General features: G+C 49.4%; 1 protein-coding gene across 3 annotated transcripts; it reads right to left on the bottom strand.

Moving 5' to 3' along the window:
• Positions 1-1435: 1435 nt before the first annotated feature.
• Positions 1436-12504, bottom strand: LOC108153384 (SEC14 domain and spectrin repeat-containing protein 1). Of its 3 annotated transcripts, none has more exons than XM_017283357.2 (10): positions 12403-12504; positions 9549-9867; positions 8583-8778; positions 8403-8516; positions 8162-8336; positions 6342-7073; positions 5889-6253; positions 4814-5334; positions 2675-3002; positions 1436-2614 (listed from the first exon to the last, which is right to left on the bottom strand). In XM_017283357.2, the coding sequence occupies exons 2-10, from the start codon at positions 9713-9715 to the stop codon at positions 1970-1972; spliced, it is 3243 nt and encodes a 1080-aa protein (XP_017138846.1). In that variant the 5' UTR covers positions 9716-9867; positions 12403-12504; the 3' UTR covers positions 1436-1969. The 3 variants fall into 3 exon arrangements, with proteins under 3 accessions (XP_017138846.1, XP_033243148.1, XP_033243149.1); XM_033387257.1 differs by lacking the exon at positions 12403-12504 and adding an exon at positions 12184-12280; XM_033387258.1 differs by lacking the exon at positions 12403-12504 and having other exon boundaries at positions 9549-9892.
• Between the last annotated feature and the right edge of the window lie 185 nt (positions 12505-12689).

Below are 12689 nucleotides of genomic sequence, written 5' to 3'. Positions count from 1 at the left end.
CTTTTCAGCAATTACAATACCAACATAAAAGGTGGCGAGAGGGAGACCGATGCGTGGAGAGAGAGAGAGAGAGAGAGTCTCACTTTTGGTACCCTGTAGGGCTGTTTGTAGCGATGCTTTGCTGTGGAGTCGTGTATACCCTTCAAAGTAGTGGATACCAGGCAACTGCAATGTGCTCAAGTGCCGCTTTGGGTACTTTAATAATATAGCAAAACAGAAGAGAAGAGAAAAGATGAGACGAGACAAGACGAGCGAAAAAGGAACGCAACAACCGGACTGCAACGCGTCATAATATACGATAGAAGGGAGGGGGAGGCAGGGAACGGCCCTGAAATTACCGACCATTCGACCGCCCGCATTCTGAGAAACACGGCCCTTCTATACCCCATACCCCCGCCCCCCGCCCTCTCTGGACTGCTACTCTTTCCCTATGATTTCCCCCCCACCCCTCTCTGCACCACTTTATTGAAGTATTTTCCGCTAGTCGAGAGCATCTCAAAATGCGTGTGGCGGCTAGGGGGAGCCCTCAAGCCGGACTTTAGTTTCGACTTTCAGCTTCGTGCCACACGTTGCATGCTGCACAGCTGCAGCAATCATTGATTCTTTCGCCAGCTGCCCCATTATGAAATTCGTCTTTCTTTCCCTCACGAAATCCCGACAAATTGTGTGAAGATTATCTCAAAGATACGAGTATCTTTCACTTTTTGTAGATGGTTTCGCTTGTAGGTGATTTCTGTCGATCTTTTGCTCAAGTAGATTTCTTTCACTTCCAAACAACACACAACATGCTGGATAATTTTATTTATTTCTTTTTAATTGAAATTAATGAGGCACTTGAGGCAGTCACAGTGCCACAGTGCCACAGCGCCACTCCCCCATCCAGAATGGAAACGAAACCCCCCCTCCCAATCAGATTGTTTCGATTCGTAACCCCTTCTGACAGCTGACTGCTGCTCTGAACCCCTCTTGACAGCTCACATTTCACATAATTGAAATCACTTGGGGGACAGACCACCGACCCCCTTAAATTCTAAGAGGGCGATGGGGAAGGACCACCCACTGAGACAAAGTTCTCTAATGATGGGGGTTAAAAATAGTACAAGAGAGCGCCGAAGGGGTTAATGGAGATCACATTTTTTCTTAGAACAGCCTAGAAGTATGCAAAACTTTTTCGGCGAGACGTTTTCTCAACCAAACCCGCTCAGGCATTTGATCTGCAAAAATTATAGCATACTTTTAGGCCGCAAATACTATTATTTTGAAAAATAAACATTTCCTTCATTACTTACTTGAAAAAACAAGTTAAAAATTACTTAAAAACTTTGAAAATTAGCTGAAATTTTTAGAGAAATATATTATTCACAAACATTCCAAATGATTAGTTTTATTTTTGTGTGTTTTGTTTTTGTTTTTGGGTAAAAACATTCGTCAAATATTCATATTAATTGCACTATATTTGTTGTGACTAAATTGGAAAAAAAAAAATTATAAATAAAAATACAAAAAAATAATAATTATAAATAAATATATTGTGTATCGATAAATTATGTAATTAATGGCAAAATTTTGACTTCCTGGAGAGGAGCTGTCATCCAGCATTCGTTTCGAACTAATTTTCCATCAAATCATCGCTGAAGCGTTTTGGAATTCTCTAATTTTGCAAAAGCCTTAAACTAAATTTCAACTAAAATATTAGAAAAAAAAAACACATGGAACAAAAGGAAAACTCATGCAAAGGCAACGTGAAAAACAAAAACACAACGAAAGGGAAAACGCATTTTAGCTCATGAGCAAAAATAAATTTAGAAAGAGAGAGAGAGAGAGGGAGAGAAAATTCATCAAAAAGAAGAGACGCCAACTAATTTTTCTAGTAATTAATGGCAAGCATTTTCGGGGCAGCAAATGACGCGTAATAATTGGTGGCACAGACAGACCTCTGCGGGGCGGGGGGAAGGGTGACTGCGGAGGATCAGAGGAACCCCTTGATCGTTTGTTTCGTTATGTTCTCGTAGTATTTACTGCGCCGCCAGGAGGCTGGCGGCTTCGGTTCGTTGGGGTTAGTGGAATCTGGATCGAAAGCAGTGGCAGCAGCAGTGGCAGCAGCAGAGGCAGCGGCAGCGGAGGAGGACGCACACCTCGTGGCACTCACCTCCGGTGTGTGGGCAGTGGAGGAGCGTGGACCCAGCTCTGTGGTGATGCCGGTGGCCAGGCTGAAGCCCTCCATTTCGCTGTCCGACTCGATGGCCTGGGGCAGGGGCAGCGGCAGCAGAAACTCCCGCTGTTCCTGATCCTCGTCCGGTGTGGGGGTGACACTCTGGCTGTGCAGCTCGGCCACACCCACCACACTATCCTGGTCCTCGCTCTTGAGGGTCTGCTGTTGCCGGGCCGAGAAGTAGCTCAGCTCTGAGCTGTCAAAGGACATGTTCACCGGCGAGGGCGGCTGTTCGGGGATTTCGAAGGTGCTCAGGGTGGAGTCGTCAGCCTCGTCGAAGGAGTTCTTGGCGGAGCCTATATAGGAGGCCGTTTGGAAGGAGGACGAATGCGAGTTGGGTGTAAAGTTGCCCTCCGAGGCGGTGGCAAAGGATTCATCCTCCGTGGAGCGCGACTGCCAGTCCTAAAAGGGAAAGGGGATTCATCAGTATGTTTTCTCTCAGGGGAAACTCTTTCCTCTTACCTCAATGCTGCCCAACTTTTTGTGGCCATGTCCGCCACTGCCTCCATTCGTGCTGGACATCCCAGTGGGGCCACCGCCGCCGGCCTGCTCCTGCTGCTGGACATCCCGGATGACGGCGTCCAGGGACTCGGCCACCTCGGCAATGGCTCCCAGCTTGTGGGAGATGGCAGCGCAGGCCAGCTCATTGCTCCCCGTGGGCACAATCCTCAAAGTGGCTGCTGGCGGGGACTCCCCGGGGACTTCGCTGCCACTGGCACTGCTGGTCCGTCCACTGTCCGCGTGCAGGGGACTGGGGCTGCTGTCCAGCGGCAGTTCATCGGCCACGACGCTGAAATCACCAGAGAGACGGTCATTATCAGGGGGGGCTGCTCCCGAGTCCAATGAGGCAGTGCGTGAGTGCGAGGGCGTGGGCTCCTCCGTTTCATTGTCGTTGTCGTTGTCGTTGTCGTTGTCGTCGGTGTAGTCGCTCTGGGGATACGTTTCACTGTCGTTTCGAATGAGGGCTTTGATCTTGTCCAGACTCTTGAGGGGCTGCTGCCCTTGATAATCCTCCTCTTCCTCTTCCCCTTCGGATTCCTCAAAGATGATGTCGCGTTCAATGGAGGCCTTGGCTATCTTCGTCTTTACACTGGACGTGCTGGCCGTCTCATCGTCATCGTCCTCACAATCATCCGCATCCCCATCTTCCTCGGCATCTTCGCTGCTCATCTCCGAGAGCTTACTGGCCTCATTGATGGCTTCCAGGAGTTTGCTCAACTCCTGGCTGGAGCCACTGATTGGATCCCCATTGGCAAGATCCTCCTCTTCACTGGCCAAAGGAGCAGCGGCGGCGGCGGTTATTGTTTCCGATTCACTCTCCACATCGGGCGCCTCATCTACCACAATGCTGGGCACTTCCGGTCGAGTGGGGGCTGCCGTCGGCTCCTCCTCTGCCTCCTCCCCATCGCCCTTTGATTTGGCAAACAAATTACGAAATCGGGCAAACATATTTCGCTTTCGGATGGTGGGGCTCGTTGTCTGGGAGGCTGTGGCGCCTCTGACTGGGATGAGGGACAATTAGTTTGACGTAATGCTCGGGAACACGCGTTTGGCTCGGGGCCAGGGTGGCACAGGGGAGATGTGTCTCTCTCTCACTGTCTCTCTCTCTCTCTCTCTCTCTGTATCTGATAATTGTAGTCTCTAATTATTCACTTTGCCAGGATTAGCATGGGAGCATAATCAGCACCAATGACCGAAGACCGAAAGAGAGGAAGAGCCACCACTGAAGACACTTCTATAATTATCACTTTGCTCACTTTTGACCCACTTCGTGGGTGCGTGTCTTCTCCAGCCGGCCAAAAGATTGGGTTGGAATTCTCTAGATATTCTTCCCGTTAATATATGTATGTATGTATAGTGTTCTGTGTGGCTGAGTGTTTCATTAATTTGACAACCTGACAGTTGATCGCGCGCCTAAAAAACTTTTTCCCGCTCCGAACAGATCCCGAATAACCGCACTGGACCACGCACTCAAATAGACTGGTGGCTCCTACTCTTTCGGTTCCCACTTAGTTCTGATATATCTTTTAGTCTATATATCTTAGTGGTTGTTGTAGTTTTACTTATTCCTCCCCGCTGGCGGAACTTTTTTGAGTGGTGCGTCCGCATCGCGTCGCATCTCTCCGTCGCTTGACATTTGTTTTATTCTGTCAAAAATGTATTTTTGATTTTTCTTTGGGATTTTCGGGCTATTTGGGAACTGTTGTGGGGTTTGGTATGCCTCCGAAGATGCCTTTGGTTTAAGAAGACTTTCTCTGCTCTGGAAATCCCTTCTAGAGCATTCACATTTCGTTCTTATTCGCATTAATATGTTCCAATTTGTCATTTCTTTTAGTATTATGTCTCACAGCTTATTAGTTTCTAGTTGTACTGTTTGCTGTCTTTAGTGGTTTCTCTCGTGTGGCAGGGAATCGTGGAAATCTTTAACCTTTCCATAGTTTATATGCAGAACGCTTTCCCCTGCAAGTTTTATGCGTTGAGCATAATGAATGAGCCGATGGCATGCCTAGAGTCCAGTCCGATGTCCAGGCACTCACGCAACTGCTGCAAAGTGGGGAGAAGAGCTGGAAGGGAAGGGAAGGGAGCCCTGGGAACACTCACCTTTTGCCCGTGAGGGCATCCAAGACAAACGGCTCCTTCAGTCGCTTCTTGAGCAGCCTACCCAGCCGCACCATGCGCCCCACCTCCACGAGGAGCTGCTCCCGGGCCAGCAGGTGACGCTGCAGCCGCGGCGGCAGCTCCCCCAGCGAGGGTCCGCCCGGCGACAGTTCCGCCTCCGTCTCGGCCTCGGCATCGCTGCTGATCCCACTGCTGCTGCGATTGTGCTGCTGACGCTGCTGCTGCTGCAGCTGGGCGGAGAGCTCCTTCGTCAGCAGCGGGCGGAGCTCCCGCAGCTGGCGGTAGTAGGCCTCGACGCTGCGGTGGAAGACCGCCGAGACGCGCAGGCGGGTCATCTGCTCCTGGGCAATCGACTGGAGGCTGTGCCAGGTGTGCTGCAGCTGGTGGGAGATGTGCTGCGGCTCAGACTCGTTTCCGGTTCCAGTCGCATTTCGTTCCAGTTTGCAGCAGAGACGCAATGTCTGGGAGGCCTCCACCAATTGGCAGCCATAGTTGTAGATGCTCTGAAATGGGAGAGGGGGGGAGGTTGAAAGATTGAAAGGCTACTACAACAGATGGAAATACAAGAAAAATACTACACATACCAAAAAATACCATAAAATATAAAAAATACCAAAAAATACTAAAAATACCAAATTAAATACCAAAATTTCTTCAAAAATCTTAAATCTCAATTAAATAATAAATATATTAAAAATATTTTAGAGCGAGCTGGAATGTTGGCACTCCATATCCGGTACCCAGTCAGTATAGATCTGAGGCATGGACAGACATGGCTCATTCGACTCGGCTATTGATGCCGATCCAGAATATATATACTTTATGGGGTCGGAAACGCTTCCTTCTGGGCGTTACACACCATACCCTTCGAGTACCAATAAATACCACAATTCACGTATGAAATACCACAACCGGCCACACTACCGTTAGTCAAAGCATGCCCTGCCCTGTGTCCCCCTTCTATCCGTCTCCCCCTTTCGCTCTCATTCCCCTGAAAGCTTTTCACCCAAAAAATACATTCTCAAAAAGAAAAAAGACGAAAAGAAAAAAAACTCACCCGACCGGTTTCCTCGAACCCCTGCAGCTCGTCCTTCTGCAGCTGGATCTCGTGTATGTTGCAGCCGACATGGGAGTGACACTGCAACAAGACCGCATAGAGCTCGCCCAGCCAGTCCCTGGCCCGCCGCGCGTCCTCCTCGTACGCATGGATGTGGGTCACCTGCTCCAAGGTGAGCCGCTGCAGCGCCAGCCGCTGGCCGCACACCTGACGTCTGGTGCGGCTGGCGTCGAGCTGGCGTCGCAGTCGGGCGATATCGGGGCTGTAGTCCAGCTGGAGGTCACGGCCCAGGGCGTCTTTCACCGGCATGGCCAACATGTCGCTGAGCTTCTCGCCCTCGCGCACAAGTTCGCGTTCGATGTTGCCTGTGAATGGTGTGTGGTGTGTGGTTGTGGTGTGTGGGAGTTCGATCGGTGTTTGATGATGAAATGTTCGATGTTGGATCGCACTCACCCAACATGTTTTGGTTCGTCTTCAGCTGCAGGAGGAGCTGCTCCGCCTCGTGCCACTCGAGGGAGCGGCTCTCCACCTCCACCACATGGTTACCGGTGGTCAGCAGCTCCTCGAAGTGTTCCAGCAGGCGGTGGTACCGCAAGGCCGTCATTAGGATGTTCCTCCTGCGCTCCAGACGCTTGGCAAAGGAGCGGCACACGAACTGCATGAAATCGCGCTGCGAGAGGAGGTCCTGCACCTGCTCGGCCTGCCGGTCCTTGGAAAACGTCTCGATCTTGTAGAGCAGCTCGGCGTAGCAGCCGTAGGTGTCGCGGCACTCGAGCTCCAGCTGATCGTGGGCGGAGCGCAGGGTCTCGCATCCCCGAACGTCCCCTCCCACGCTCCGCTGGCGGCCCAGCAGCTGCTCCGCCTGCTGCAGGATCCAGTTCGTGACGAAGGCCACACCCTCCTCGAGTGTCCCCCGCTCGCGGGCCTCCCGCAGAGAGCGCAGCAGCTCCAGCCAGGCGGTGCGTATCGCCGTCTGCTTCTTCTCGATTTCGTTGAGCCGCAGCTCGATGCGGGTCCGCTCGCAGCACAGGTCCGGCGGCAGCGGGGGCCCTCTCTGCGGCGGAGGAGGGGCCATCGCGGCGGTGGCAGGGGCCGGGGCTGGAGCAGGGGCTGGGCTATCGAGTGCAACAGGTGCGGCCGCTTGCGGCTCGTAGACCTCGTTGAAGCGCGCCAAGATCGCGTTACCTAAACAATGGGCCGCAGAAGGAGAGAAAGAAATGTATCTGGCGGCACTCTGGGGCTCCCATTGACGGGAATCTCTAACGCTATTCTCACACAAAAGTGAAACCTTTCATTCTGTAGATTGGATTGTGGCATGTGCCGCCATTTCGTTGCGCATCAACGACTTTTGTGGCTTTAAGTGAAAGGTCACGTTTTTCCGTTGTCTCTGTCTCTGTCTCTGTCTCTGAGAGACCCACGCACTCGCACGAATCCCCCCCATTCTCCAGCCCAGAACGCGGTTAAAGTTGTTGAAATTAAACTCGAATACAGTTGAAGAGGATCGCAAACCGCAGACAAGAAACGAATCAAAAATACCTCAAAGAAGCCAAAAAAAAAAGCTGATCGCAAGGAATTCCCTTCTTTGGAATTCCTTGTGGCATAAAGTATCTATTTTCAAGGGCAACCGCTCCTTAAAGCTCCTTTTTATATGCCTGAATACTTAGTAAACGCAAAAAGAGGTCTACGAATTTCCTGGGTTTATTATGGGATAATTTATTCATTAATATGAATCAGGGTTTTCCTGGAATACTTTATATAAATCTTCTTATGTTGGGCTTAATCCCTAAATATTCCCACAAAAAAAAAAAAAGACAGAACTCTGTGAAACCAAAGACTTTAAAGGCTTGCCATTCCCTTGTCACATTTGAATATTATTGATCATTTCTGAATCGTTTGTCTTTATCTCCGTAGGCCTCAATCTATAAGCTCTCCATCGGCAGTATTTCAATGTTATTGAAAGCCGTTAAAGCCACAACCCACAAGCAAAGAAAAAACAAACGCGAAAAACGAGTTTGCCAAACGTGGAGCACATTTCTAATTGAAAACACACTCAAAAAATTCAATGATTTACTTGTCACATGTGTCTCAGCCCCCCTCTGCCTCTCCGCCTCTCCATTAACCAACACGTTTCGAGGGCACTTTGAATTATGTTAATTGCACACGGCGGAGAAAAAAAAACAAATGACTTGAGCCACAAACTCGATTCGTAACAGCAGCGCGATTCGAAATTTGATTCGGGGTTGAACTCCAAATCGACGGAGATCGACACTCACCCATCTCGATGGCCGCCTCGATGCTGCCTTGGACCCGGGCATGCAGTTGGGCGCACTTCTTGAGCTCCGCATCCGCTTCCGTTGGCCGCATCGCCTTGTTGGCCCGCAACAGAGCCAGCAGCTGTTCCATGGCGCCCAAAGTCTGGACGTGCGACTTGGTGAACTCGTCAATGGCCTGGTGCAAATCGAATGGAATGCTACTCGAACTCGAACTCGAACCAATGCGATTTGCGGCACTCACCTTGCGCTGTTGCAGCCACAGATCGTAGTTGAATTGCAGTGTGCCGCCCAGCTCCTCCGGCAGGTTGTGCAGATCGATGAATTTCGCCAGACGCGACCTGGACAGCACCAAAGGCTGTTGATGGACGATGGAATAACAGAGGATCAGTATTTTCGGGGGTGAGATGGGGCAGGGTAGTACCTCTCCTTTGGTCTGCGATTTGGCGCACGGCTCCACGTGCTTCTCCCAGAATCCCTCCGCCCTGACTAGATACAGGTCCACACTGATGTCGCCCCCAAAGAGGCTGTAGATCTGGCGCACCTGCTGGCGGCTGATCCGACTGCTGCTCTCCTGGGCATTCACGATCACGCTGACGCCGTTCTGCAGCACTGAAGCGCTGCAAAAAAGATCGACGGTGATCGAGGAGGGGTTACAACGGAGAGAAGATCCGCGGCTAAATGCTTCATTAGGCTGCCAGTTAAGTTTCCTTTTAATTAAAGACTCTGTCTTTGGGGTCGCTGGTGACCCAATGCCTGGCTTGATTGATCACGATCAATATATCCATAATTCATAGGGCCCCCCTTCCCCCTTTCCCCCTTCCCTCTGTCCGTTTGATTGCTGCCTCGTAAAATCCAACAATTTGCTTGTTTCGAGGGGCGTTGCTCCAAACGGCCTTTGAATGGGGTAGCAGGGTGCTTTCCCTTTTTCCAGATTAACCCGCAAACCGAAAGAAATGCAGTGGAAGTGGAATGTAAGTAGTGGAAAATATCTCCTTAAAGGGAGACTTGGAAAACCCTCTACAGCTTTAGTTTTTCTCAACTTTTAACACATTTCCCCCTACGAGTTTGAACAGGCCACAACCCCAAAAACCTCTTGGAAGAGAGCATTCCGCCGTCGACCTTTGACAGAAGACATTTCCGTCATCAGATCGGCTTTTAGAAACATTTACTTGGCCGTAGAACTGTGACACTTTGCATATAAATAACCAGATATTGTCCCTCGACCCATCCCCAATCAAAAGTAATGAAAGAGCGTATAAAAGAAAAGAAACCTATATCATCTGCGGGTTATTTGCATATTTCGGCCATATGCTAATTAGTTGGTCGGCATTTCCACACATCTTTTTGTTCTGTAGTTCTGTAGCTCTGTAATTCCCGATATTCTCACCTGAGCGAACGCTTGAGATAGTCGAGAGTCAGCTGGAGATAGCGACGATTCCACAGCTGTAGATCGTTGAAGGCATTCACAACGAAAATGATTCGCTTCTGGCGATCGAAGCCGCCGGACAGATAGGCGCTGCGCGTCTGCAGGGCATTCAACACGTCCTCCTCCATATCTTCCAGGGATTACAATCGGGGGGGGGGGGGGGGGGGGATACGATGATGATGCGGATGATGGGATCTCGTCGGGATCGTTCGGATGATGCGGCTTCTCTTGAATTCTTAATTGAAGCTTTTGTGTCTCCGGCAGGCAGCAGTCATTATTCCTACGATATGTGTAGAGGAAAATGCTGTTTAAGATTTTCTTTTTGTTTGCTGGAAAATTAATACAAGTCACAGTTATGTGAGGCTTTTTTCTGTTGTTGGTGGCTCTGCTGCTGCTGCTGCTGCTGCTGCACAATGCTGCACATTTCCAAATGCCGCGCGACTTTGTTGGGGAACACGTTTGACAAGTTGCAGCTGCCTGAAGTTTGCTGCCTTTAGCCAGAGCCAAAGCCAGAGCCAAAGCCAGAGCCAAAGCCAGAGCCAGTCTCTCCACATGATTTTCACTATTTTCATGTTAGTTTAGGAGTTTTTGTTGTAGTTTGTTGTTTACATACCCTAACAGAGGGGGTACTTTTGTTAACCGGAGGAGAAAGAGGTGTTTTCCAAGAGTATAAGGAGATCTCTCATAGTACTTTGAAACTTTGCAAAAGTCTCCCCTTTTGGGTCTGATATATAAATCTGAAGAGACTGTTTTAGCATCTGGATATCTTCATATCATTCAAATCCGACATTTCTATTGTTCTTAAAGGGCACCCAATCTGAAATGCCACTAAATGTACAGTTACGAATGGAAATTGGTACCATCGCTCGTTAAAAGAGTCGCTTCTTTCTATAGAAAGATTTAGTTTTAAATTTGTACTAAAATCCCTAGCATTCTACATAAAGTTTTCGATGATTCCACCAAGTCCCAACTAAATTTATTGCAAGGAAGGGTATCCCCAGCTTCGTTGCCCCAATTGCTGTTTTTCTTGTCTGGTCTCCTCTCTCTCTCTCTGTCTCTATCTCCTTCTGGCTCTTCGAGACTAATGGAAAAATTCCATTTTAGCGCATGAGTATTTTGACACAAATTGAAGTTAAATTTTTTTTTCTATGCCAGAGAGGCGGCAGCGGCAGCGGCAGTTTGAACTTAATTTCCCGGCTGATAAGGGGCGCGGCAAACACTCAAACGCAACACACACACACACACACACACACTCGAAAGAGAGAGAGAGAGAGAGCAGAAGAGTGCAGTAATTCTTTCACTTGAATGTACGTGCACTGCAACAACAAAAATCCTGTTTGCTTGAAAGTCCGTCTATCTTACAGTTATGCGTAAGTGGTCTCTCCTGCCACAGACCCCCCTCCGCCCCCCTCTCTCTCTCTTGCACAGTCCTCCTCTCTCCCTCTTACAAACTTGCTCCGCTTTTTTTGTATGTTCTATGCCTGGTCGAGCAATTTGCACTGCTTTGGTTCGATGGGGGGCTTGGAGGCGGGGGGGGCTGGGGCTGGTCTCGGGTTTGATGGAGTGGCTGTATAGCAACCTGTTCCTTCGGGCAGCTTTTAGGAGAGGAAGCTGTAATAATTGTCATAGCTGTAGATAGGTAGCGGTTTTCCCCCCCTACCCCTACCCAGCATGCCACTTCCCCTACCGCTGCTACTGCAGCTTCTGCCACTGCCCCCCCCGTACCGCGCCGCACCGCCTCATCCGCATTGAATTTCAATTAATGGCAAAAAAAAAACCTTGCAGAAGCCACTTTCTGGCTTGAGCATGAAAATATTTTCTGGTTTCAAATGTCAGTCTAAAAATTACTTGCAAATAAATATGGAATGGCAGAGCTATGTCTATATGAGGATTCAGCAGAAAAAGAAACACAAAAGAGGCAGCAGAAAACATGTAAGAATGCTCCAGCCATGGGATACCCATTATTCGGATTTGTTTCTTGGTAAAAATCACTTGGGTTGATGGGAAGGGCTAAAAGCTCCATAGAATATGAAAGGGAAAACCTTGAAATTCGGGTAGTCCTTCCTTAGCATGGAGATGGAGTGCCAATATACCCCCCCAGCACGCTCCCAGTGCGGGGTATTCCATAAAAGGGTAGCTGAAAATTGCGACCCCCGCAGGGCACGTAATGCTCCGCTTTCCGCTAACTTTGAACGGGGTAACGGGGCACACCTTTTAGGCCCCAACTGCGTCTGCTGCTGCTACGTCTGTGGCTGCTGCTTGTGGCACGTAAAAATGCTACTAAAATAGACAGCCCGCCGCAGCAGCGGCAACAACAATCAACCGTTTGAGTTTGAGTTTCTGTTTTGTTTTCTTTCAATTTGGTAAACTTTCTTGAGAACTTTTTTCTGCCCTCTCTCCTCTCTCTCCCCCGGACATCGACTGTGACTCCGAATCCGACGTTGACGTTGACTCTCGGGGCAGCTTTTATTTTGTTTTATGATATGACGATAAGATCTATGCGGGGCAGGCGAAAATGAACAACGGCAACGGGCTGTTAAATTAATTGAAAAGTTCAACTGGCAGGCAACAGCAGCAACAACAAAAAGTCATTAACATTTCTCCACAAAATTTGTTTTAACAGCTGACAAATGTTTTTTTGGTTTCCAAATGAGTTTTGCAGTTCATTCCGTGGCGTATTCTTGGGGGGTATTCTGTAATTTGACTTGAATTATGTTCAAAGTTTCGCGTAAATGACTTCTCCAGAACTCTTCTTTATCGATTCTTGATTCGCGATTCTCGATTCTCGATTGCCGAACATTTGTTGTTGTCTTACTTTCGAATTCCTAAACGGATTAATTTTTATTACGAGTATCTCGGCACCGCACCGCACCGCACGAACCGCACCGCAAACCACGGCTTGAAGTCTCGCGCCGGCGTGAAGAGCTACACTGGAACTCGGTTCGAGTTGGTGCGAGGGGTTCGCACAGGTTCGATCTTGAGTTGGGGTGCGATCTGCAGTTCGGTTCGAGCCCATGGATCGCCTGGTTGCGGTTCGAGCCCATGGATCGCCTGGTTGCGGCTCGAGCCCATGGATCGGCTCGTTGCAGTTCGAGTTGGTCG

Source organism: Drosophila miranda, chromosome XR, assembly GCF_003369915.1.
Source record: "Drosophila miranda strain MSH22 chromosome XR, D.miranda_PacBio2.1, whole genome shotgun sequence".
Lineage (NCBI taxonomy): Eukaryota > Metazoa > Arthropoda > Insecta > Diptera > Drosophilidae > Drosophila > Drosophila miranda.
The sequence above is the reverse complement of the archived record's forward strand: the minus strand, read 5'-3'. Positions and strand labels throughout refer to the sequence as shown.